The sequence below is a fragment of the Nyctereutes procyonoides genome, unplaced genomic scaffold (genome assembly GCF_905146905.1).
Source record: "Nyctereutes procyonoides isolate TBG_1078 unplaced genomic scaffold, NYPRO_anot_genome, whole genome shotgun sequence".
NCBI lineage: Eukaryota > Metazoa > Chordata > Mammalia > Carnivora > Canidae > Nyctereutes > Nyctereutes procyonoides.
This window is the reverse complement of record NW_026575052.1, coordinates 16,223,338-16,248,562: the sequence shown is the minus strand read 5'-3', so window position 1 is coordinate 16,248,562 and position 25,225 is coordinate 16,223,338. Positions and strand designations below refer to the sequence as shown.

Here is a 25,225-nt window from a genome sequence, read left to right as displayed (position 1 = left end):
CTCTGGTCCTACCTGTGTTCCTCACACTCAGGTCGAACTGGCTTTCATATGTTGGGACGAAGGGGACATAAATTGCTGGCTTCCCTTCTGAGGGCAGTGGGGTGAGGGCGGAAGGGAGGACAGCCAGTGTAGGCCCCAGCTACCTAACCCTCACCCTCCCCCTCCCCTCTTAGGCCCAGCCCAGGAGGCCAGGAGGGGGACTCCAGAGCTGGGCCTGGGACACATTCTGATTTTCAAATGGGGGTGGATTCTAGAAACCACCGCCATCACCTCTGGTTATATTATGGGACTGGCCAGCAAAGGGTTGATGCACGGTTTGTAGAGGCTTTGGAGGCCCTGGGAAGTAGTGGGAGTCCTGGCGGGAGGGTCAGACCGCTCTCTCAACACTTCTGTGTTTGCTGGCCATCCTGGATGCCAGGCCGGTGGATGGGGGCTGCCACAGACAGACACAATGATGATCAAGATGCCAAAGGAGGAGCTGGATGAGGGGATTCTCAGCTGGATTTGTGATAGGTCAAGCAGTATCTGCAGAACGTTTACTAGGAAATGGGTGTCAGGATTGAGGCTGGTCTCGGTGGAGGACTGCTGGGCGGAGCTGATACTCCAGATTTACAAGGGATCACTTCCAGTGACCCCTGTGGGGTGACAGGGGCAGCTAGGAGCAATGCGTTCCTTGGTCATCCCAGGTAAGAGCTTTCTAGGTGAAAAAGGTGGGGAAAAAGCAGGTAGAGATTTGAGAAGAAATGGCGGTCCTATTTTGAATTTTGGGGGCCCCTCATCAGGAGACCTGTTCAGAAGGCAGGAGGCTACATAGGAGCAAAGCCCAGAGTGGGTGCAGGGGGTAATGACTCGGGAACAGACATTCAGAGGGGCTAAATCAAACCTTGGGCTGGGGGGTACAGGGGGTGCAGTGAGTGCAGTGGAAGCCCAATGAAGCATGGATGCCTGATGTGGGAAGCAGCAGCAAGACAGACCAGCCCAGTCAAGGAGACTGGGACAGAAGAGCCAGACAGGTAGGAGGAAACCAGGAGATTTGGGGAGGGGAGTGTTTTAAGGCAGGAAGAGTCAGCAGGGCCCCATACTGCCGAGGGGTCAAGCGGGGAGAAGCCGAAAGCGTCCATAGGATTTAGCAATGAGGGCGTTGATGACTTTGTCGAGAACAGTTTCAGCAGAAAGATGTGGTCAGAAGCCAGACTGCAGTGGATTACCAGGCGAGATGACATTTGAGCCAGGATGTGAGTGGCAGGTGAAAAACTAGAGTGCCAGCTGTGGACTACTTACTGATGGGGAAGAGGAGCTGGAGGGCAGTAGCTGGAGGAAGAAGGAGAGTCAAAGAAGGGCTCCCCCCAGAATGGAGGTCCATTCTTGAGCTTCCATGAGACAACGGTGCTGACCAAATGCCAAGCCAGAGGGTAATGGATGGAGTGCTCCTGGAGGGTGTGAGGGGTAGACGCAGGACCAGGCCAGGGTTGGGGGCGGGCTGGGATGTGTGGCCATTGTAAAAAGGACTGCAGGGAATTTGGGAATTAGAGGGATAGGGCAAGAAGTCAGGGGCAAGGTGGTGGTGGTGGGGGGCACTTCTATGACACAGTGTCTGCTTTCTTTGTAAAGGAGTTCCTTGCAGAGAGAGAGGGGGCAGAGATGAGCTCAAGGAGAGAGGTCAAGGTCTGGCACAGCCCAGGTGGGGAACGGGGAAGGCGGGGAGCCGGGGAGCGCTGCTGAGAAGCCCCAGGCGCCCAGCGGATATGCAGCCCTGAATCTGTCCTGGTGCCAGTTGGCACAGCTGTGGATTTCTTCAGCAGCCTGGGGGTGGGCGTGGAGAAGGCGGCTTGTCACAAGGCTCCAGGGCTGGGGACTGGCTAAGGGGGTGTGGTGGAAGCGCTGGGTGAGGGGATTCAGGAGTGGGCAAGTGGGGCATGGGCACCTTCTCTGTGGAGGTGGGGCCCAAAGTGAGGCCAGGAGGGATCGCAGATGCTATATGAAGGGAGGAGGCCCCGGGGGGCTGCAGGGTGGCAAGTGAGGATGCAGAAGAGGTGCAGGTTGTGAGGGGAGGGGAGATGGTAAAGATAAGCCAGATAGTTTCTGCCTTCTGAGTCTTCACCACATGCCACGTAGGGTGCTAAGGGCTTCATGACCTCCTCTCAGGGAGTCCTCCAGTCAGCCCTCAAGGTAGGGGGTATTCCGAGTACTGTTGTACAGAGGTGAAACCAGAATCAGAGAGGCAAAGACACTTGCCTAAGGTCACACAGCTCGGTCAGTGTCCATGCCCCTTTTGGGATCCAGGGTTGTCTGACTCCAAAGTTGTTCTGGGGAGGAGGGGGACTGGTGGTCCAAGTTTCTGAGATGGTGAGGTTTTGGGGAGGCTGTCAATTGAGTTCTGGGACTAGTGGCTGAAATGGAGGGAAGGGCCCCAGTGTTGAGGAGACCGGAAGCTGGGCTGAGTGGCACTTCAGGGTCTCCTGCACAGCGGGTTTACTCAAGGGGGCCCTCTTGGCACCTGGTCCGAGAGAGCTTTCTCTCAGACGCAGGGCCTGGACTGGGCAGCAGGGGGCAGGAAGAGCATAGCCCTCTTGGGTTCCTTCAAATGCAGTACCTGGCTTTCAGACATAGAAGAGGGCCTGGGCTGGGTCCTGTCCCAAATGCTGTTCCCATCTGCCCAGCAACCTCTGCATGGGCTGGATCTACCCCTCTGGGCTTGCATCGGCCCCCTTCCATGCTACCTTGTCTGTGGGAGAGAGCCTGGATGAGCTCATGTCTGAGCAGAAGGGGCGAGCTTTGAAGAATGGGAGCTCCCAGCCCCTCCTAGAGCACGGGTGGTGCTTCCAGGGCCTAGACTAGACACATAAATCAGGGTGGTCAGTTGAGAGCCTGGTGAGGCTGGGGCCGAGGTGGCGGCGGCCTCCAGGAGCACCTCCTGCTCTCCCAGCCACAGGGGCTGTGGGGAGGAGGGTCTGCAGGTTGTAGGCACCTGCCCTAGGCCCTTGGGTCTCAGAGGAGCAGCATTCTGACCTGTGCCTCCAGGTCACAGTCCAGTGCTGCCTGGGGAGCAGAATGCAGGCCTGAAACACAGCCCATGGCTTGGCATGAATCATGTCCCAGAGGCAGGCTGGGAGGTGGTCTGTTTGTCAGCCTTAGGACTCAGACCCCTGAGAGGAAGGAGCCAGGGCCTCAGGCCCGCCAAGCTGTGTGCTCTTGGACAAGTCACTTCCCCTCTCTGGTGTTCAGTGTCCTCCTGTTTAAACAGAGACGATGGTCCCTGAGGATTAAAGGAGTAGGTGTGGATCTCACATGGCCCAGAAGCCTCCCAGAGCTCGTTGACATGAGTGGCCAGCCACTCCTCTCCAGTCTGCCTCAGTCTACCTGAGGCAAGAGGAGAAGACAGTCCTAAGGCTGTGGGCGAGTCCTGTGTGGCCTTCTGAGCCTCAGTTTCCTTATCTGTGAAATGGAGGTTGGGGGGCAGAGGAAAGGCCTTGATGCCTTCTCAGCATTGCCTGCAGTTGGTTCCGGACCCTCAGGCTGAGGGCGAGCAAGGCTGTCCTCTCTGCGCCACTCTGGCAGGACAGAGCTGGACTTTGCTGAGCCCCTGCCACCACTTCCGTGTTCCAGGTGAGGAGCCGGAAGAGGAACCGAAGGTGAAAACCCAGTGGCCAAGGTCTGCAGATGAGCCTGGGCTGTACATGGCACAGACAGGTAACTCGGGCCCGCCTCCCTCCTTCTGCGGCGGGGGCCCGACTCTGTGGCGTCTGGTGGCATGTGTGCTTGGCGTGTGCCCGTCCGTGTCTGTGTCCTAGAGCTCAGTCACATCTCTGCCACGTGAGGCCCGTGGGCAGGGCCGGGTGGCCTCATCAAGAGCCTGTCACTTGGGGTCAGGGTAGGAGGATCCCTATGAGGCTGAGTGCTTGGGAGGTGCCCCCTGCCGCCGACGCTGTCCCTCTCTCGTAGGCGACCCGGCGGCTGAGGAGTGGTCCCCGTGGAGCGTGTGTTCCCTGACGTGTGGGCAGGGTCTGCAGGTGCGGACCCGCTCCTGCGTGTCCTCCCCCTATGGGACCCTGTGCAGCGGGCCCCTGCGGGAGACCCGGCCCTGCAACAATTCAGCCACCTGCCCAGGTATGCCCATCCTCCCGCCTGGTCTGCCTGCAGGGTTAGGTCCTGCCTGGGACTTGGGCAGGTTAATCTTCCAAAGATGGTTGGTTGCCTCCTTTTTTTTTTTTTTTTTTTTAATTCAGCAAACTTGACTGTCCCCTACACCGTGCCCAACCCCACAAAGGGCACTGGGGACGCAGATGAATCAGGCCAGGGCCCACACCAGGGGGCTCACTTCTAGTCCCACTCTCCTGATGCCTGTGTCCCGGTAACCAAGGCTCATCTTTTGACCTTCATTGCCCCCTCTGTTCCCTATGCTCTGGCCATACTAGCACCTCTTGCACTTTCCCAGGTCCCTGCATTTGCTTATTCCCATCCTATACCGCCCCCCCCACACACACTACTTTTACCTTGGCTGTTGCTGTTCAGCCTGCCCTTTGAGATGGAAGACAAATGCCATTTTTTTTCTTGAATGAAACCTTGCCTGACCATCCCTGCCCTCCTCTGGCGCCCCATCCCGGTCCCCTGGGAACCTCCTCAGTCCAGCATGGAGTGTTGAGAATTTGCATGTGCCTGCCTGGGACAGGTGGTCTGCCATGGGGCGGAGGCGGGGCCGGGGGGGCAGCTTCAGCCAGTCCCGCTCCTTGTTCACTGAGGGAGTGAAGTGGTGCCCAGGCCATGCCCAACTCCTGGCTATGGATTTAGAGTAGGGCTACCCAGGAAGGGGTCTCGGCACTTGGGGGTGTGGCAAGAGCTTACAGAAGGCTGGGGGAAAGCTGTGTTCCAGAGTGTGAGCTCTGTGTGTCAGTGTCCATGTAGAGGTTCATGTCTCTTTGTGTGTCCACGCGCTTGGGGTCGGGAGGGGCACCACTCCTGCCCCAGCCCTGTCGTGTTGGATTTGTGCTTTGGGGTTGGGCTTCGGGAGGGTTGGGGTGGGAATAGGCTGGGGCGGATCTTGAGCCCTTTCCTGGGCTTTCCTGTGCCCCCAGGAGAGGAGGAGCCCTGGCTCCCCTCCTGGGCCGGTCCTAGTCTCCCTGTCCTGGTGTCCACAGGAGGTATCCTGTGGGAGTTGGGACTCGAAGCCTGTGTCTTCCACATCCCCCCAAAGGGCGGAGTCCTGGGGCCCAATGCAGAGCCAATGAGGAGCGGTCGCAGAGCTGCCGAGGCTCCTGATTGGTGGGCGGATGGGCAGTGGGCGGGGCCAAGGTGCCGCCCAGCCACCGGCCACGTGCTTCCTTGCAGTGCACGGCGTGTGGGAGGAGTGGGGGTCCTGGAGCCTGTGCTCCCGCAGCTGCGGGCGGGGGTCCCGGAGCCGGATGCGGACCTGCGTGCCCCCCCAGCACGGCGGCAAGGCCTGCGAGGGTCCCGAGCTGCAGACTAAGCTCTGCAGTATGGCCGCTTGCCCGGGTCAGTAGCGCCCGTGGGCTTCCAGGCGGGCGCTGCCCAGCCGGGTGGGGGTCGGGAGAGCCAGGGGAGGCAGTCAGGTCTGGTGCCCTGCCCCTGGGGGCCCATAGACTTGACCAAGCATGGGGAGACTGGTGAAGTGTACCTGCCTGCGTGGGAGGTGATGTGGCCCCGCCCAGACTTGGAGTTGGCACTCTGAAACTCCATCCAAAGAAGACTGCCCCTTCCCCTAAGCCTCGGATGGCCTTGCTGTTCATTGTCCTTTGGTGCTCCTGGCCAGCCTGGCCGTGAGGGGACACAAATCTGGGCTTAAGAGTGGGCAGAGGTCCAAAGGTGTCCCTGGGGCCCATTTCCCTAACCAAAAGAGAGCAAGTGCCACCTCGTGGTGAGGTAGTCTGTGTTCCTGGAGCTGGTGACAGGCAGGCGGGCCCAGGCCAGGCCCCACCTGCTCACTGCAGCATCCCCTCATCCACCCCTCTCCCGTGGGTCTGGCCTAGTTCAAGTCTGAATGCCCAGCACGCTCTGCCCTCTCCCTGCCCTGCCCCCCGGGTCCCCACACCCCTTTGCTCAACGGCCACCCCTGCTTGTGTCTCCCCATGCAGTGGAAGGCCAGTGGCTAGAATGGGGTCCCTGGGGCCCATGCTCCACATCCTGTGCCAATGGGACCCAGCAGCGCAGCCGGAAGTGCAGTGTGGCAGGCCCAGCCTGGGCCACGTGTACGGGTGCCCTCACGGACACACGCGAGTGCAGCAACCTTGAGTGCCTGGGTGAGTGCTCGCTGCAAGGGTGGCAGGTGGCAGCCCTGCCCCCCAGGGGGCACCTGGGGCCACTCACGCCCCCCTTCTCCTGCAGCCACAGATGGCAAGTGGGGGCCGTGGAATGCGTGGAGCCTGTGCTCCAAGACGTGTGACACAGGCTGGCAGCGCCGCTTCCGCATGTGCCAGGCCACGGGTGCACAGGGCTACCCCTGCGAGGGTACCGGAGAGGAGGTGAAGCCTTGCAGTGAGAAGAGATGTCCAGGTATTGGCCACAGGACTCGGGGGTTTGTGGGACAAACCTGTGGGCCTGGCTGAGCCCCTCCCCTGTCCCCACAGCCTTCCATGAGATGTGCAGGGATGAGTATGTGATGCTGATGACGTGGAAGAAGGCGGCTGCTGGCGAGATCATCTATAACAAGTGCCCCCCCAACGCCTCAGGTGAGGGGTCACGTGGCTCTCCCTGAGGGCCCCACCCAGGCCATTCCCGATCACTCCCTTTTGGGCTCCCTTTCCTTCACTGCTTGTCTGAGCCTCCATCCTGAGGTGTGGAGTCTGGCCCCCACACCTCCCCCCATGTCCTGTCCCCCTGCAGGGTCTGCCAGCCGCCGCTGTCTCCTCAGTGCCCAGGGCGTGGCATACTGGGGTCTTCCCAGCTTCGCCCGCTGCATCTCCCATGAGTACCGCTACCTATACCTGTCCGTGAGTGTGCCCTGGTGGGCTGGGGCAACACAGGGTCTGTCCTAGGCTCTGGTGGGGGATGGAGGGAACTTGCTTCTTGCTCTTGCCTATGTGCCTTGGCATACGTATGCTGTGCCTACTTCTGCCTGGCTGTGCCTCTCCTTGCCCAGCAGACTCCTACTCATACCTCAAAGCCTGAGTCGCAAGTGTCTTCCCTTATTCCCGATACTTGCTTTTGTGCTTCTCTGGTCCCCTGAGCTTCCCAGTCTTTAGGTGTCATGAATGCTCTTTGCGATGTCTGTGTTCTGTTAGACTGGGAGCTCCTTAAAGGCAGGGACAAAGTTGGATTTGCTTTTGTGTTCCCAGTGCCCAGCCCGGGGCCTGCCATGGGCTAAGAGTGTTGGCAGTGAATGTGGCCTGCATGTCGTGTGTGTCTGACTGCAATTGGTACTTGTGTGATTGCACTCGGAGCTTGTGTTTGAAAGAGAGAGTGATAGTGAGGGTGCATTACGCTTCAGAGTGTGCATGACCCCTGGGATGGGGAGGCGTCTCGTCCCTGTGCCGTGCTTGTCATCTTTCATGTGTACATCTGAGCACCTCCCTTCTCTAGCTGTTTCTATTTCAGTCTTTTTAAAGTATCTTTAGGCTTTTTTCTTGGACTCTGTCTCCCATGAGCCCCGTTGAGCATTGCTCTCTGACCTTTTCACCCTGTCTCCCCCTCTGGATGCAAGCAGTGGGTGGACTGGAGTGGGATGGGCTGGCCACCGATCCCAGCTCCTGACACTCTGGTGACAGCAGCCCGCCTGTCCCCCTGCAGCTTCGGGAGCACCTGGCCAAAGGGCAGCGCATGCTGGCAGGTGAGGGCATGTCACAAGTGGTGCGCAGCTTGCAAGAGCTACTGGCCCGGCGCACTTACTACAGTGGGGACCTGCTCTTCTCTGTGGACATTCTAAGGAACGTCACTGACACCTTCAAGAGGGCCACCTACGTGCCCTCGGCTGATGATGTGCAGGTACTGCCCTGCCCCACTGGAAGGAAGGAGGGCACCCTAGACTGAAGTGGGAGGTTGGCAGGGTCTGCTGGGGGTGGCACATGTGTGATTGTGGCAGGGAAGATGCCATCGCTGCGGCTGGGACATCCTGACACCCACTGCTCTTCCCCCAGCGCTTCTTCCAGGTGGTGAGCTTCATGGTGGATGCAGAGAACAAGGATAAGTGGGATGATGCTCAGCAGGTGAGGGACGGGGCTTCCTAGGCTTTTTCCTCCATGACCCACCCCTGCCTTGGAAACCTCATATACTGTCTGTCTCTAGGTATCCCCGGGCTCTGTGCACCTGCTTCGTGTTGTGGAGGACTTCATTCACCTGGTGGGCGATGCCCTCAAGGCCTTCCAGAGCTCTCTGATTGTCACAGACAACCTGGGTACAAGGAGGCAGGCTGGGGAGTGGGTGCTGGTTATGGGAAAACCTGAGCCGCTGTGGGGGAGGGATGGTTTCTCAGGGCTCTTCCTGTTTTTTCTCTCTTTCTCTGGGTCCTCTGTTCCCCTCATTTGACCCCTACTTTGTATCTCTTTCCATGTCTCTTCTCCCCCCCCACCTCTGGGTGGTTTCTCTGTGCATGTACCCCCAACCTGTTGTGTATGTACCGACCTTGGGATCTGCCTCTCCTGAATCTGTTTCTTCCCCTGTGACTCTCCCCTCTGCCTCTGTCCCCCTGTCCTGGTGTGGGTTGCAGTGATCAGCATTCAGCGAGAACCGGTCTCCGCCGTGTCCAGTGACATCACGTTCCCCATGCGTGGCCGCAGAGGCATGAAGGACTGGGTGCGGCACTCGGAGGACCGCCTCTTCCTACCCAAGGAGGTGCTCAGCCTTTCCACCCCTGGGAAGCCAGCTGCCTCTGGCACCTCGGGCAGCCCTGGCAGGGGGAGGGGCCCAGGAACCGTGCCCCCTGGCCCAGGCCACTCCCACCAGCGCCTCCTGCCAGCAGATCCTGAGGAGTCGTCCTCCTACTTTGTGATCGGTGCTGTGCTTTACCGCACGCTTGGCCTCATCCTGCCACCCCCCAGGTGAGTCCCTGAGAAGGGTGGAGGGGGCTGCCCAGGGGAGAGGAGGAGGACTGAGCCTGCCTGTACTATACTGTACTGAGCCTGTGCTGGCCACGGAGAGCTCCCTCTGTGGCCTTGGGCATCATTGCCTGGCTGGGGATACAGGTGATTCTCAGAGGTGTCCACACAGCTCCCAGAGGCTTCCCAGGGACTGGGGGCTGCTGGTCTGAGCTCTGGACCTCACCTGAAGTCCTAGGCCCCACTGAATTCTAGGCCTTTCCCAGGCCCATGGTTCCCTGGTAGCCCCCTGCCTCTGATCCCAAGTACCTCTGGGGATCCTGATGGGGTCTGGGCACCGCTGGCAGGAGCTGATCTCAGTACCTGTCCCCCAGACCCCCGCTGGCCGTCACGTCCAGAGTGATGACAGTGACTGTGCGGCCCCCCACCCAGCCACCAGCTGAGCCTCTTATCACAGTGGAGCTCTCCTACATCATCAACGTGAGTAGGGGCCTAGACAGTAACCCTGGGGACACCCTAAAGGCCTATCTGATGGGCAGGTGGTCTGCCCTGAGAGCGGGCTAAACCTCTGGCCTGTGTGGGGCTCTGCCATGGCAGGATGGGTGATAGTCTGGGTTGGTGAGCTTCCCACCCAAACTGTACTTGTGACTTCTCCCCAGGGCACCACGGATCCCCACTGTGCCAGCTGGGACTACTCCCGAGCGTGAGTTGGGCAGGGGCTCTATGTGGGGAGGGTGTGGCCTTAGTGCTTATCTGTCAGGTGGGCTGTCTCACCAGGCAGGCCAGAGGGTTCCTTGGTATTGTCCTTGGCCTGGGGGAACAGGGGCACATCCTGGGGCTCTCGGCTGCCTGCCTCTTGTCTGAGGCCTTACCCTGGATGTCCCTTGTCCTTGGGCAGTGGCCAGCACTAGGGGTGGGGCCACAGAGTTGGGCTGGGTATGACTCCACCTCTCCCCTCACTCCAGAGATGCCAGCTCAGGGGACTGGGACACCGAGAGCTGCCAGACGCTGGAGACACAGGCAGCCCATACTCGTTGCCAGTGCCAGCACCTGTCTACCTTTGCTGTGCTGGCCCAGCCACCCAAGGACCTGGTGAGCGGGAGGGAAGTGCCTGGGTTGGGTGGGGGCAGGGTGGGGTGCTCCTGGGCTGCCAGTAGCCATCTGTGACCGTGTTGGCAGGGACCTGGGCGATCCAGCATGTGAGTCTGAGCAGGTGCATTCGTAGGACGGCACACAGAAAGTCTGTGCCACTGGGATGGTGCTCACAGGGATGACGTGTGCCCGGGGATGTGTGGTGGTGGGCGACCGTGTGCGGGTACACACACGTGCATGTCTGGCTGCGTAGCGTAAAGTGTGGGTGACCGAGCGTGAACGCACATCCCCGTGTGTGAATGTGTCTGCCCTGTGCTCATGTGAATCCAATGGTGTGAGTGTGAGGAAGATAGAGGTGCCAGTCAGGGCTAGACAGGGGAGTGGGGAGGGGCAGGGCACCCCTGCAGCTGCCTGGCCCAGTGACCCGGTGAGTCCTGCTCATCTTCCCTAGACCCTGGAGCTGGCAGGCTCCCCCTCGGTCCCCCTCGTGATCGGCTGTGCCGTGTCGTGCATGGCGCTGCTCACCCTCCTCGCCATCTATGCGGCCTTCTGGAGGTAGGTGGGACGTGGGGCAGGCTGAGGTGGGAGGCGGCCAGCCAGCCCGCCTGCCTTGGGCGGGGCCGCTATCTCCTCTGTCCCTGCCACTGCGCCCTCTCAGGTTCATCAAATCCGAGCGCTCCATCATCTTGTTGAACTTCTGCTTGTCCATCCTGGCGTCCAACGTCCTGATCCTCGTGGGCCAGTCACGGGTGCTGAGCAAGGCAGGTGCAGGTCACGGGCGCCAGGGTGAGAGTGGAGTGAAAGGGCTGAGGGTGGAGAGCGTTTGCAGGTGATGGCGTGTGTGTTTGCACGTACGTGCCCAGGTGGCGGCTGTTCGTATACACCCGAGCCCTGTGTTGGGGGAGGGTGTGTGTGGGAAGTAGGGTGTGTGAGCCGACATGAGGGCACGGGAGAGGGGTGTGTGTGTACTTGAGTGGTGAATGTGTGCCTCTAGGGACACGTATGTGAGCTGAGCTTGTGTGCACGTGTCAGGCGGGTGGCATTTGTGGGACTCAAGTGAGGCCTCTTGTGCCACCTGCCTGTGGGTGACCTGGGCTGGCTGTCCCCTGTGAGCCCCCTCGGCCCTCTCTGCAGTGTCAGCGCTACAAGTGCCAGGCGTGGGGCCCGCCTGGCCGTGACGTGGCAGGTGCTCCTGTCTGTCCCCACCCCTGCCAGCCCCGTCTGCGCGTGGGTGGCCTGCCTGCCCGCCTCCCGGATGTCGAGTGCTGTGTGCGTGTCACCGGGCCCATGTCGTGCTGGGTGTGGGTGCAGAAAGGCGGGGGTGCCTGACAGGGCTCTGTGGGGGGCGGAGCTTGGGTGGGCGGAAACGGCAGCGCCCAGCAGCGGGTGTGGGAAGCCTGGCGCCTCCCACCCTGGTGGCTGCTCAGGGCCACTCCCTCCCTTTCCTCTCCCTGCAGGGTGTATGCACCATGACTGCCGCCTTCTTGCACTTCTTCTTCCTCTCCTCCTTTTGCTGGGTGCTCACTGAGGCCTGGCAGTCCTACCTGGCTGTCATCGGACGGATGCGTACCCGCCTTGTTCGCAAGCGCTTCCTCTGCCTGGGCTGGGGTGAGCAGGGCCTGTGATGGACTCTGGCACCGGGCCTTGGGGGCCAGGGCAGCAGGATGGGTTCAACTTTGGCCCTGGCCCCACTCTTTGGGCCCGGGGTCAGCTGCGCTGCGTCTGGGAGGATGAGAGGGCTTCGGGAACTGGCAGCCATCTCACTGTGGCCCCCTTGCTCCTCCAGGTCTGCCCGCCCTGGTGGTGGCCGTGTCTGTCGGCTTCACCCGCACCAAAGGATATGGTACATCCAGCTAGTACGTGGGCCTCCTGTAGCGGGCAGCGGGGGTTAGCGGACCTGTTGGGGCATCACACCGGACATTGGGTCTTCTTAGGCTGCGGTCCTGGCCTGTGCCTGCCGTGCTTCGGACAAATTCTTCCCAGTCTCTGAGCCTCTGTTTCCCTGACTGTGAAGGGATGTACTGGGATTGGGGGGTAACCTCCAAGAACCACGGAGCTCAGGGATCAGCCTTGTTTGATACCTGTCAGGGCCAGATCTTTTTAGAGGGGAAACCGAGGCTAACTGTAACCCAGCTGGGGGCGGGCCCTGAGAGGTGGCGTGCAAGGAGCGGGCCTCCTGGGTATCTGATGCCCCTTTTTCCCCTCCACTCCAGCTGCTGGCTCTCCCTGGAGGGTGGCCTGCTCTATGCTTTTGTGGGGCCCGCCGCTGTCATCGTCCTGGTACGTCCCCCTTCAGCATCTGGGGAGGGGTGTGGCCATAGGGGCTCTATCCTCTCCCTGAACCCCATCTCCACTTGGGGGTCTCCCCGCCAGGAGGGCACCTGGTGATCCTGTCTCCCCCCACCCCCCCCTCACTGGGCCCCAGGTGAACATGCTCATCGGAATCATCGTCTTTAACAAGCTCATGGCACGCGATGGCATCTCGGACAAGTCCAAGAAGCAGAGGGCCGGGTAAGGGGGCTGCGACGTGGCGTTGTGGGCAGTGGTGCAAGGGAGGGTGGGCCGGGCCTCGTGGAGACTCAGGGTTTGCCCATGCGGCCGGGGCTTCCTGACCTTGGTGCATCAAGGGTGCAGGCAAGGTGGGCACCTGGAGTGCTCTGCTGCAGCCCCTCGCCCACCCTAACCCACCTCTTTCTCTCTCGTCTGCCCTCCCCCTCCCACCCCACTCGGGGCTCATGCTGCCCTGTCTCCTCCCGCTTCCCATGTGTCTCCCCCCTCCTTCTCCCGTGTCTGTGCCGCCCCCGAGGTCGGAGCGGTGCCCCTGGGCCAGCCTGCTCCTCCCCTGCTCAGCGTGCGGAGCGGTCCCCAGCCCCCTGCTCAGCTCAGCCTCGGCCAGGAACGCCATGTTAGTTGTGCCCCCCGGGGGGGTGGGGGTGGGGGCGGGCAGGGGCAAAAGAATGGGGGGCAGTGCCCGTGGTGGGGGGGAGGAGGGATATCAGCCCAGTGCCCTGGAAAGCTTGCCCTGTCAACCTGCCACACACTTTCAAGGGCTTGGCATTGACGTGGCAAAGGGCAGCGGGGAGTGAATGTCTGTGCCTCTTGGAAGATGCTGGGTTCCTGTGCCCACCCCTCGCTCCCACCCTGCCCCCACTCCCAGCTTATGTTTTATCCAGGCACAGCTGCAGAGCCCTCCTTACACCCCTCAACCTACAGAGGCTTTTAGAATCTTAGGCCCTTAGAATTTTTGAGCTCATAGAACCTTAGAATGATAGAATCTTAGAATAAGACAATCAGAAGCTAAGAATGTTAGAATGAATGAATCATACTCTTATCATTTGTCAGAGCATCTGAGATTTAGAATTTCAGAGGCATTGAATCTCACAATCGATTGGAGAACAGAAAATCTTAGAGATAGAGAGCTACTTCACCAAGATACTCCCTGGAAGCAGAGAATCCTAAAATCAGAGCCGTGTAAGAGTAGAATGAGTGGATGAGTGAATCCCCAGGGGCCTTGAGCCCAACCTCCCACCCAAGGCCAGAAATCCATCGGAGCCTCCCTGACCAGTGAGGGTCCGGCTTTATCTTGCACACCTCTGGGGTCAGGAAAGCTCGCTGCTTCTGGAAGCAGCTGGCACCCTCTCTGGGAAGCTGTGCCTGGTAGAAAGCTCCCTCTCCCTCGGGCTGCTGTCTGCCTCTCTGACCCAGTCTCTCAGAACTAGCAGTTACAAGCCTGGGCTTTGGAGGTGGCCAAGCTGGGTTTGCATCCCAGCTCTGTCTCTCTCCCAGTTGGGCACACTCCAGTTTCCTCATCTGTAAATTGGGATAATAATCCCCATGCCTGTTTACTGGAGTTGTTTTGATCACAGCGTGAACTAATGTATGTAAATTGTTCAGTGTAGGGCCTGGCAGAGGATTGGTGGTTAATCAATGGTAGCTCTTATGACTGTGATTAGGCCTTTTCTGAGTCTTGGCTGCGCCCCCGGGGGCTGTGGAGACCACTGTGCCCGCCCCCCGCCAGGCTGAATAGCCCTGAACTTCTCTTCCTAGGACAGGTCCTTGGCCCCCTGCCCATCTCTCTGCCTTGTCCAGAGCTGTTCCCACCCCTGCCTGACTCTCCTACCGGGGTGTTCATTAAGGCAGAGTAGGCTGGGTGTGGCACCTGGCCCAGTAGGGCAAGCCTGCCCTGCTGTGCCCACGTGGGCCTTAGCTGGTGAGGGCAGGCTGGCTCTGGTGCCTGGATGCCAGGGCCCGTCTGCCTTTTCCCTTGGCCCTCCCTGTGGCCAAGGGAAGGTGGGGGATGTGTGGGTTTGGTCATGACCCTGGCTTTTCCCGCCAGCCCCAGCTATGCTCTTTCTGCCCTGGGCTCTGAGCGACCCCACCCCCACCCCACCCGAGCCTGGCACTGCCTCCTTGGGGACCAGAGGGGGAAGAGGCTCTGCTGCACTGGGCCCGACCCCATCCCCAAAGATGCGTGCTCTGATGCCCTCCGTGCCGTGCTCTCTGACTGTTGGATCTTTCCGTGTGTCAGCCTGTCTCATGCTCTCTCTCTCTGGGTCTGTTGTCTCTCCTTGTCCAGTCCCCTCCCTCCTCTCCTGGAATCTCTGGGGGTGCAGCCCAGGCCTGTGATTCCACGCAGATTGGGGCTGAAACTCACAGCATCTGCATCTGCCTCCCTCCCCAGCCTCCTCTCCCATGGGCTTCTTCCACCTTCTCCGTTTCTGTGCCCTGAGGCTGCCTCTGGCTCCGGCTCAGCCCCTCGCACCTCTCCCAGCCTCTGCTCTGGCCTCGCCGCTCTTTTCTGCTCTCTGTCTCTCTTCTCTGCCTCTCTGCCTTTGGCTCCTCGGCCTCTGTCTGCTTGGGGACATTGCTGAGGTCTTGGGGTTCAGGGCCCTGCCAGTCTGCAGCTTGAGGGCCTCAGGCCGAGCGCAGGCCTGGACTCAGCTACCCCTGTCCCCTGGTGTGTCACCCTGATGGGCCCTCTGCTGCCATCCTCAGGGCCTCGCTCTGGAGCTCCTGCGTGGTGCTGCCCCTGCTGGCGCTCACCTGGATGTCGGCCGTCCTGGCCATGACAGACCGGCGCTCCGTCCTCTTCCAGGCCCTCTTCGCTGTCTTCAACTCGGCGCAGGGCTTTGTCATCACTGCTGTGCACTGCTTCCTGCGCCGAGAGGTGGGGCTGGGCTGCTCCCGCCCCCTCCCATCCACCTCACCTGTGCAGATGGGGAGGAGCCAGGCCCCAACCAGGTCCCCAGCTGGGTGTGGGCAGCCTTGTCCTAGGCCTTCGGGTCTCCTGGGGCTCCTTTTCCCCTTTGACCTTCCCCTACACAGGATGCGCTTCTCTCTTTCCACACCCACCCGGGTGCCTGGGGTGGGAGGCCCAGTCAGCTGTGGCCAGGGGCCCTGTGGTGGCCTCAGGCCCAGCAGGCACCCGCTGCCCCAGGTCCAGGACGTGGTGAAGTGCCAGATGGGCGTATGCCGGGCCGATGAGAGTGAAGACTCTCCCGACTCATGTAAAAATGGGCAGCTGCAGATCCTGGTGAGTGAGGGGGCCTAGGAAGGGTATGGGTGGGTTGCTCCCTCCTCTTGCCACCAGTCCTCCTGCCCCAGGCTTATCTTCCCATCCATGGAGGGGATAAGAGTCAGGGAGGGGACAGAGATTGGGTTTGATTCAGGCCCAGTCACTGACAGCCTGCTGGTATTGGGCAAGTCTTTTCCACTTTCGTTTTTTCCACCTGTTGGGTAAGGTTGGAGAATACCATGTGGGGGCCTTGGTGGGCTCTGTTGGGCAGTATTCCAAGGACAGCCCCTCTGGGTGGCTAGGGAGGGGCCCGAGTCCCTTCTCCCCACCCTGATACATTGATCCTCTCTCTGCCCATCTGCTCTGTCCCTCTCTGCCTATAGTCAGACTTTGAAAAAGATGTGGATCTGGCTTGTCAGACAGGTGAGTCTGTGGGAGGCCGAGAATGGCCCCCAGGGGTGGGCAAGAAGGGAGCCCCTCCAGCCCCATCATGGGAGGCCCCGTTAACAGTCTGGTTGTGGGGTTTAGCTGTAGAGTCAGACAGCTCTAAGTTGGAGTCAAACTGAACACCACTTACTGTGTGACTTTGGGCCAATGGTTTACTTCTCTGAGCTTTAATGAATTAGGGGGGATCAGATGCCTAGTAGGGTACTTGGCATACAGTGGCTGTCACATTGTTCTATCATTTTCATGCTTACCAGAATCTCTTTCCAGTTCTGGCTCCTGGGGAGGAGCTGCTGGGGAGAGGGGAGGTACAAGGCTGTATTGACAGCCTTGGGGCTACAGGGGTCAGAGATCAGGACCTGCACCAGGAGCTGACCTGTAGGAGTTGGGCCTTGGCTTCATTCCTTGCCCTGCCTTGCTGTGGGTCTCTGGGCGGGTCTGACTCCTCTTCTTCATAATGCATCTGGTGTGTGAGAGTACCTACCACCAAGCCATCTCTCTAAGACTCAGTTTCTTCTCCTTGGACTCAGTCCAGGCTCAGGAGCTTGGTACCTACCCAGCCTGGGCAAGGGCATCAGGGACTCCTCCTCCCCAGGACTTACCTCTCTCCCACTCCTGCTCTCAGTTCTGTTCAAGGAGGTCAACACTTGCAACCCATCTACCATCACGGGCACACTGTCCCGCCTATCCCTGGACGAGGACGAGGAGCCCAAGTCCTGCCTCGTGGGTCCTGAGGGCGGCCTCAGCTTCTCACCGCTGCCTGGGAATATCCTGGTGCCCATGGCAGCCTCGCCAGGGCTGGGGGAGCCACCGCCCCCACAGGAGGCCAACCCTGTGTACATGTGTGGGGAAGGTGGCCTCCGGCAGCTGGACCTCACATGGCTGCGGCCCGAGCCAGGCTCTGAGGGGGACTACATGGTGCTGCCCCGGCGGACTCTGAGCCTGCAGCCTGGCAGTGGTGGCGGAGCTGGTGAAGATCCCCCAAGGGCCCGGCCTGAGGGCACCCCTCGGAGGGCTGCCAAGACACTGGCCCACCCGGAAGGCTACCCCAGCTTCCTGTCTGTGGAACACTCAGGCCTGGGGCTGGGCCCTGCCTATGGGTCTCTACAGAACCCCTATGGGATGACCTTCCAGCCACCACCACCGACGCCCAGTGCCCGCCAAGTATCTGAGCCAGGGGAACGCAGCCGGACCATGCCCCGCACTGTGCCAGGCTCTACCATGAAGCTGGGCTCCCTGGAGGTGAGGGGCTGTAGGGCATTGGTGGGGGGGAGGCCTGCCCCTGTGTGCCTGAGACTATGTCTGAGTCACAGGCAGCAGCTGGGAAGGGACAGCCAGCTTGCCCCCAAAGGAGCCCCTTTGTACAAAGTGGCTGGGAGTGTGTACACTGTGCAGTTCTTCCATTTGTGCTCCCGCAAATACAAGGGAACCTGGCTCCTCTGAACTCCTCAGCTGGACCTCGTGCACACTGAGGGCTCACTTTTTTGTGCATTCCCCCACTTGATTCACTGCCTCCTTTGCGGTGACTGGCTAGGACGGGTCTTCCTTTGAGGGGCCTGTGGCTTGGGCCAAGTGTTGTGTTGTTAGAGAAGCCACACTGGGGGCCAGGAGCCTGGGTCTCTGAGTCTGGCAGGTCTGAGGTTGCTTCTGGGCGCTGACTGATCAGCGGTGAGATGCTGAGTGTAATCTCTCTGAGCCTCAGTCACCTCGTTTATAAAGAGGGGAGCTCCTTTGTAGAATTGTTCCAGAACTAATTGAGTGTACAAAACATTTGTCTCTATATGAAGCAGGTAGAAAGTGCTAGGCAATTAGGAATTGATGCTGTTAACGTCCCAGAAATCAGCCTCAGGCCCTTGCTCCTAGGCTTGTGGTCATTTGACCCTCTCTTTTCAGGAGAACATGAGTCCCTTTGTCTCACTGCCTCTGTGTTTTCTGTGGTTGCCCCACCTTCCCTCTGGCCTCCTCAGGGAGTTACTGGGAACAAGCAGGTGACAGTGAGCTACTGTAGAACTCTAGAACGCTCTGGAACTCTGGGAGGTTCTGGAACTCTGGGAGGGATGATGGAGATGTGGATAAGGACAGGGGCAGGAGTCACAGCTCAGACACCGTTGGCTGCTCATGTTTGGCCTCAGACACCTCTCCCCATCCTCCGCACAAAGGAAATTAAGTTAGCAGCTAGATTTGCAAGTTTAGTTTCTCTCCCAAAAATGTTTCTTGAACATTTGGTGCCTGCTCCTGCTGCAGATGGCAAAGACAGGAAGGCATAACAAAGACAAAACGACAGCGGCACCGGGGAAGAGCGCGTTCGGCATCACGGCAGGTTTTGTTCTGTGGACACCTGCCCAGGGTTGGGCCACGGAGGTGGGGCCAGTTTTGGGCTCTTTGTGTGGGAGGTAGCAATAAATGTGACGGTGTCTTGAGGGGTCAAGGATGACGTCCAGACTTCTGGTGCAGGCAACTGCAGTGGAGTGGAGGCGGAGGAGCCGGTTTGGGGCGGGGAATTCAGAGTTTTTTTAGTTGGGCACAGCTGTGTGTGTGGTGCTTGCGGGCCTTAGAGGACGGGAAGTGATGTCCTGCTGCCTCCAGAAAGAGAGATGTGGCCAGGACAGGGAGGGCACACACATGTGCGTGGTGACAGCCAAGAGAAAGTCTAGGGCAGAGCGTGGAGGGCCTAGTGCTGGGGAAGCCAGGGATGATGGAGAGGAGACAGGTGGGGGCTGGGAGGACCACGAGAGGCTGATGTCATGGAGGCTGGGGGTGATGACCATGTCTGCTGGACCTGGGCTTTAGGAGATCTTGGATGGTGGTCTTAGCATCACCCCTGGACCTCAGTTTCCCCCACATAACCCGGGACAGCTGACCTTGGTCTCATGAGTGCTTTTGGTTCCAACATTCAAAGACTCTAAGGGCTCCTCCTTGAACAGAACTGGTTTGTCAGCAAAGCAGGGTCAAAGGAAGGACTGGAGACCCAAGTCCTTGTGTTTGCAGGGCAAGTGGAGGGTTCCAAGGAGAGGGGAGCCTGTGGCTGGCAGAGGGTGGACAAGATGGGGTGGAGGGGTAGAGTCCAGGGAGCAGAGGAAGGAGTGTCTGCTCTGTGGTCCCATGTGGGAATCTGTGTCTCCCACACACCTGGCTTAGGTTGCATGTCCATGTTTGTGTGTGTGTGTGTGTGTGTGTGTGTGTGTGTGTGTGTATACTCCCTGTGTGTGTCTGCCTACGGTGTTGGGTATGTGTGAGCATTACAGGAGCGGCCGAGTGTGGGCCTGGGGCCGGAGCCAAAGCCCTTTGGCCGGGTTCTGCATCAGCTCCTCATCCCCCAGGCCTCTGCCCTTAAAGCTTCCTGGCTCCCAGGCCCGGGCTGGTGGGGAGGTGCGAGGGCAGATGTTGGGTGCCAGGGTTCCTGTCTCTAAAGTCCCTGCATGTGGTAAAAAACTTCTCCACTGTTTCTTTGGTGCTCCCTCTCAGCGAAAGAAGTTACGATATTCAGACCTGGACTTTGAGGTAAGTGGTGTGTGTGTGTGTGTGCGTGTGTGTGTGTGTGTGTGTGTTGAGAGGCATCTGTCTGGTGTCTGTCTCTGGAGGATCCACTCCTAAAATTAGCCAAAGTCCCTAGGACCACGAGCCTGTGGTTTCTGTGGGGTCTTCCCATCATCTCCCCAACCCAAGCCCAAGCCCAGAGCTCTGAAGCAGAGGCAGAGCCAGGCCTTGTCCTAGAGGCAGAGAGATGTGGGGTGCCAGGATGCTAAGTGCGGGGGACAGTGGGGGAGCACCTCCTCTGACCCCCTGTGGCTCCCAGAAGGTGATGCACACCCGGAAGCGGCACTCAGAACTCTACCACGAGCTCAACCAGAAATTCCACACTTTCGACCGCTACCGCAGCCAGTCTACTGCCAAGGTGAGGGCACCTCCCGAGGTTTCCCTGCCCAAAGCTCAGGGCCGCACCTACTACAGGGCCCCCCAGGGTCGGACCCTGACCCATGGCCCCCATTGCAGAGGGCGAAGCGGTGGAGTGTGTCCTCGGGTGGGACAGCCGAACGGAACATGTCTAGCGTAAGTGCCCCCCAGGCTGGATCCAGGTCAGGTGGGCTCTGAGGGGCTTATCCCCTGCCAACCCTCCTCCCCTGCCTGGGCAACCTTGGCCCGCCTCACCAAGGGACTACTCATGCCATAAAGTGGCAGTTCTGGGGCTGCCTGTGAATGGGGAGCATTGCCCGGGGCTCTGGCAGGAGGAGAGTGGGCACACGGAAGACTTGACCCTGGGGGCCTTTCAGAGCACAGGGCTCAGGAACCCAACTCTGGAGCTAGGAAGATCTCAGGTGCCTGGTTACTGGGTCACCTTGGGCTTCTCTGGCCCTCTCTGGGGCTCCTCAGTTTGTCCTGTACGATGAGTGAGAGGGTATTGGCCCCTCTCCATGGGTCCTTCCCACTGCTTCCCACAGGAGAAGCCCAGCCCTGGGGAGCATCCTGGCTTGTCCCAGCAGCGGAGACATCAGAGCTGGAGCACCTTCAAGTCTATGACATTGGGCTCGCTGCCCCCCAAGCCCCGAGAACGGCTGGCCCTGCACCGAGCAGCAGCCTGGGAGCCCACAGAACCACCTGATGGTGACTTCCAGACAGAGGTGTGAGTGCCACACCGGACTGCCCACTGCGTATAAATATATATATCTCTCTATTTTCACACTCCACTTTGGAACCACCCAGGAGCCGGCGCCCCCTCCCCTCTCCCGAGGGCTGGGCAGGGAGGTGCAGTGGACTCAGCCGGGCTGGGGGAGCCAGACACGGCATGGCCTGGGGAACCAGGGCCCTTCCCCTTTTCTCGGAGGCCCCCCCATCTTCACCCCAGCTGTCTGTCCCTGTCCTGGGCTGGGGAGGGGGGAGGGAAACTTTGTCGGGAATAAACTTCACTCTGTGGATTTGGCCGCTGAGCTGTTTGCTTCCCCCAGATTAAAGGTCCAGCCCAGGGTCCCCGACTTTGTTCCACTGTCTCCTTGGTTCACCTCACTTGGTCTCTTGAAACTGTATAATGGGGTCAGGCCCACCTTGACTGGGCTCTGACTCTGTCTTTGCCCCTGACTCCCGGGGTGACCTTGGACACATCCTGTCTCCCTGCGGGGCCTGGGTAGGGGAAGCAGATTGGGAACATGGGATGGGATCCCTTGCAGCTGGCCTTCCCCCTTGGCCCTGATGGTCATGACTGCTATTCACTGGGACTCAGAGGCCAGACTGCCTGGGCTGGAGCCAAGACGGAGCTTAGTGACCTTGGTTTCTGTGAAATAGGGACTGTAATAATAGTATGGATCTCATAGGGTTGTTAAGAGGACAAGACACGTTAATATGCGCAAAGTGCTCAGTGAGGCCTGGCATGGAAGACACTTCGAAAGGCTTAGCTATTATCACTTGGCACTTGGTCTCATGCTGTGCTCTGTGCTAGGAGCTTTGCACACACAGCCCCTGATCCCTCAGAATAACCTTGCTGGAAGCTTTGGGTTTGTGGATGGGAAAACGAGACCAGAAATGGAAAGTGACTTGCTCAAGGCCACTGTCACAGTCAGAGCTGGGATTTCAAGCCCAGGCTTGGTGGACAGTGGAGCCCGCCCCCCCCCGCCCCCACTTCATCAGCCACCCTCCTCACCGGACAGGAAGCTTGAGCTCAGCTCCCTGGGACCTGACCTTCATGGCTGCAGGAGAGTGGCAGGGTACTGGGGGGTGTGGAGCCTCAGAGTCCAGGGCTCAGGGTGGTGTGGTGTGGAGGGGCCAGAGGGCCAGGGTTGGAGACTCCTTGCTGGGGTGTCTTTTTCACATGCCCAAGTGAAGGACCCTTGCTCAGTTCCCGGGCACCCAGGAAGAGGGGATAGAGGATGGGAACCTGAAATGTCTTGCAGCGTGTGCAGTAATGCTTCTGTGGTTGGGCGCCGCTGCCGGCCTGGTCATTCAGCAGCACCAACACCCCTGGGCCACTCCCAAGACTCAGTCTCCGGGGATGGCTAACACATCAGAGGGGCAGGGGTTAGGTGCCTGGTTGAGGGAGAAGGGGAAAGGGACTGGCTGCTGGGGCAGGGCTCACAGCTGACAGCCCCCTGGGGGAGCTGGAGGAGTGGTGGCCCTGGAGATACAGGCTCCCTCAGTCTTCTCTGAATCCTGCCTGCTGTGGGCCTCGTCAGAGGAGCAGGAGCAGAGTCCTCAGACCTGTGCCCCTAGGTTCTGGGCTTTCCCAGAATCCTTGTGCTCCTGTGAACCTTCTAGGCCTCCCTCCCCTCGGGCAGCTCAGGCATGTACTGTGCTCAGTGCTGTCTCAGGCATGACCTCATTTGAGTCTTCAAGGTAAGTACTGTGACTCCCCCATTCGACAGATGGGGGGAAATCAGGGCTCACAGAGGGGACATGACTTTTCCAGACTCCCACACCTCGTAAGTGACTATATACTGGGGCTGAATCTTGCTACCAGCCAACCTGGGTAAAAGAGAACTTTGTTCACTCAGGAGTCGCCAGCTGCAGCTTGCAGGTGGTGGGCACGTGTGGCTGTCTGTTAGGTGATGGGACCCCGGGTCAGAGTGGCTCCAGATGTTCGTCCCTTACAGCTGCTCTGTGTCAGCTTCATTCTTTTTTTTTTTAAGAATTTTATTTATTTATTCATAGAGAGAGAGAGGCAGAGACACAGACAGAGGCAGAAGCAGGCTCCATGCAGAGAGCCTGACGTGGGACTCGATCCCGGGTCTCCAGGATCACACTCTGGGCTGCAGGCGGCGCTAAACCACTGCGCCAGCGGGGCTGTCCTCAGCTTCATTCTTTAAAGCAAGCCTCTCACCCCTTACTGGACTTCCTTCTCCCGGGTCCCATCACTGGCTTTGCCCTCAGAGAGGAGACTTTGCCTTAAATTCTGACCAGAAATTCCCCAGGGAAGGGCTGTGATTGGCTCCAGGCAGAGGTTGGGGTGCTGTGATGGGCACAATTGGCACAAATCGTGAGTTATGCTGGCCCTGTACCTTGTGCCAGCAGAACCCACCTCATGCCATGGGCCAGGCTTTCCTTTGAGCTACCCTCTAAAGCCTTCTCAATGTCTTTCCTGTATTCCTGTCTCCTTTCTTCCCAGTCCTGGGCTCCACTGGCCACCACTGGGATCTCCAGGCCTGAGCTACCGTGCACTTTCCCCCTCCCTCTTGTGGTTTCTTGCTGTGAGTCTGGTTTGAGGCAGCTTAGTATTCACCTTGTTGATTCTGCTCAAGCAGCAACCACAGCTGCGGCAGAGGCTCCCAAGGTGGGAGACTTGCCACGTCTGTGGTCGGGGGGGCAGAGCTTTCCTGGGCTGAGGCTCTATGCCTCCCTCCTGCTCAGTCCTCACTCCCCCAGGCACTGACCTGTGGTGTGACCTTGGACCAGCCGCTGGACCCTATCAGCCTTGTGTTTCCTTATCTGTAGGCCTGATAGCGCTCTCATCAAGGCCGATAACTAACTTGTGATTTCTTTCTTGGACTTGAATTTCTCACGTCATCGTCCTCCCTATTCTCTCTGCCTCCTGTCTTCAGTCCTTTGTCCACCTGGGCCTGGCCATTGCCCTGCTCAGATACCTCCTAAGGATCCTAGAATTAGCCTAGAATGCAGGGCCCTTCGTGATGTGACCCTTGCCTGCCTCTCATGACCTGTCTCTCACACCTCTGTGCCCAGGGTCACATGTCATTTCTCCTGCTTGGAACTCTCCCCCACCCCCCACCTCCTCACACTGACAAATCCCTTCATCCTTCTAGATCCAGCCCAAGTGGCCCCTCTGTGAAGCCATCCCTAAACTCCCTGACTCGGCTGTCGGCACTTGCTGGGCTCCCTCAGGTCTGGCACACACTTTCACTGTCACACTGCTCACAGAATTGGTGTCATTTATGTCGATCTGGTTCAGGTTTGTGTGCTCAGTCGAGGGCTCCACACAGAGCAGGCATCAATGGATCTTTACTGAGTGAACAGATGGAATGCACACACCAACATTGCTTTCCTTATCTGCAGAATGGGGATATTGATAATTCTTACCCAGCCTTCCTCACTGATATTATTCATGGGGAGCATTTTGCAGGTGACATCGACCCTGTCCCAGTTATTCATTCCAGTTATTCCTTCCCAGGCCCATGGTGCTATACAAGGTGCCTAGCCGGGGAGCTCCAGGACGCTGTCCGGGGTGCTGAAAGGGACCCACTGCCCTCCCAAGAGCTGGGACAGCCTGAGAGGCTTACCCAAGCTCAGCTGCAGCTTCCCGTGCCTTACAGGCCATGGTAGGGTCACGGATGAGTAGGCCAGCCCTATCTTGTACGACCAGACCCTGGGAGAACATCTAACAACAACAACAGCAACAACAAAAATGTAAACCACATATGTAATTGTAAATTTCAAATTCTCTAGTAGCCATTTATAAAAAGAGAATAGGTGAGACTATTTTAATATATTTGGTCCAATATATCAAAAACATCATTTCAACACATCAGCAGTAATTACCAACGAGATACTTTATGTTGTTTTTTGTACTATTTGAAATTTAGTGTTTGTTTTACACAGACAGCACATCTCAGTTTGGCCTGGTGTTGTCCTGAGTCATCAGTAACCATGTGGGGCTAGTGGCTACCATGCTAGGTAGAATAAGGGCAGTGACCCTGGACGAGTCAGTTCAGTGTTCTCTGTGGAAAGGAGACACAAATACTACTGCCTCATTGGCTCATGGTAAGGGTTCAAGAAGTTGACACAGAAAATTCCCAGCACAGTGCCAGCACGAAGTAGGTCTTAAGTCACTGTTCCTGGAATCTAGTAATTCAGGAGATACAAGTGGACAAGGAGGGGGTGTCCTGAGGAGACCTTACCCCCCACCACACAGCCTATTTTCTCCTTCCTTCCACCTGCAGCACCAGGCCCTGGGAGAAGAGAGGCAGGTTAGGACTGGCACTTGAACAGACACATTAAAACTCAATAGGGTTTAATTCACTTCCATTAGGCACCAATTAAAAGGAAATTAGGTGGCCAAGGAGGCCTGAGGGAGACCCTGGGTGCAGGATGCTGCCAACTTCTGCCTCTCTGAACTGACTTCCCTTAAGGCTTTTTGCCCACTCTGGCAATTCATGGGGTCCCACATATGAAGCTTTTTAGGACCAATTCGTAGCACCTCCTATTATTCCTTCCTGCACTTCTCCAAGGCCACCAACCCCAGGAAGATCCCTAC

The 25,225-nt window shown here is 58.8% G+C and overlaps 1 protein-coding gene across 13 annotated transcripts in view; it reads left to right on the top strand.

Moving 5' to 3' along the window:
• ADGRB2 (adhesion G protein-coupled receptor B2) overlaps positions 1–20,952 on the top strand; it is a 35,929-nt gene extending 14,977 nt beyond the window's left edge. Inside the window, exons 3-31 of one of the 13 annotated variants that reach the window (XM_055332618.1) lie at positions 3,607–3,690; positions 3,943–4,107; positions 5,326–5,490; positions 6,090–6,254; positions 6,340–6,507; positions 6,582–6,683; positions 6,838–6,944; positions 7,741–7,935; positions 8,088–8,156; positions 8,236–8,344; positions 8,657–8,987; positions 9,359–9,464; positions 9,644–9,687; positions 9,950–10,076; positions 10,528–10,631; positions 10,735–10,837; positions 11,534–11,684; positions 11,863–11,932; positions 12,290–12,356; positions 12,502–12,587; positions 12,883–12,981; positions 15,072–15,243; positions 15,514–15,609; positions 15,975–16,014; positions 16,661–17,277; positions 19,501–19,536; positions 19,835–19,930; positions 20,029–20,085; positions 20,475–20,952. In XM_055332618.1, coding sequence (XP_055188593.1) covers positions 3,607–3,690; positions 3,943–4,107; positions 5,326–5,490; positions 6,090–6,254; positions 6,340–6,507; positions 6,582–6,683; positions 6,838–6,944; positions 7,741–7,935; positions 8,088–8,156; positions 8,236–8,344; positions 8,657–8,987; positions 9,359–9,464; positions 9,644–9,687; positions 9,950–10,076; positions 10,528–10,631; positions 10,735–10,837; positions 11,534–11,684; positions 11,863–11,932; positions 12,290–12,356; positions 12,502–12,587; positions 12,883–12,981; positions 15,072–15,243; positions 15,514–15,609; positions 15,975–16,014; positions 16,661–17,277; positions 19,501–19,536; positions 19,835–19,930; positions 20,029–20,085; positions 20,475–20,660 — 3,917 coding nt within the window. In that variant the 3' untranslated portion in view covers positions 20,661–20,952. Of the gene's footprint in view, positions 1–3,606; positions 3,691–3,942; positions 4,108–5,325; positions 5,491–6,089; positions 6,255–6,339; positions 6,508–6,581; positions 6,684–6,837; positions 6,945–7,740; positions 7,936–8,087; positions 8,157–8,235; positions 8,345–8,656; positions 8,988–9,358; positions 9,465–9,643; positions 9,688–9,949; positions 10,077–10,527; positions 10,632–10,734; positions 10,838–11,533; positions 11,685–11,862; positions 11,933–12,289; positions 12,357–12,501; positions 12,588–12,882; positions 12,982–15,071; positions 15,244–15,513; positions 15,610–15,974; positions 16,015–16,660; positions 17,278–19,500; positions 19,537–19,831; positions 19,931–20,028; positions 20,086–20,474 lie in introns of all 13 variants that reach the window. The other 12 variants (XM_055332617.1, XM_055332624.1, XM_055332625.1 and 9 more) reach the window with 12 other exon arrangements.
• The last annotated feature ends 4,273 nt before the right edge of the window (positions 20,953–25,225 follow it).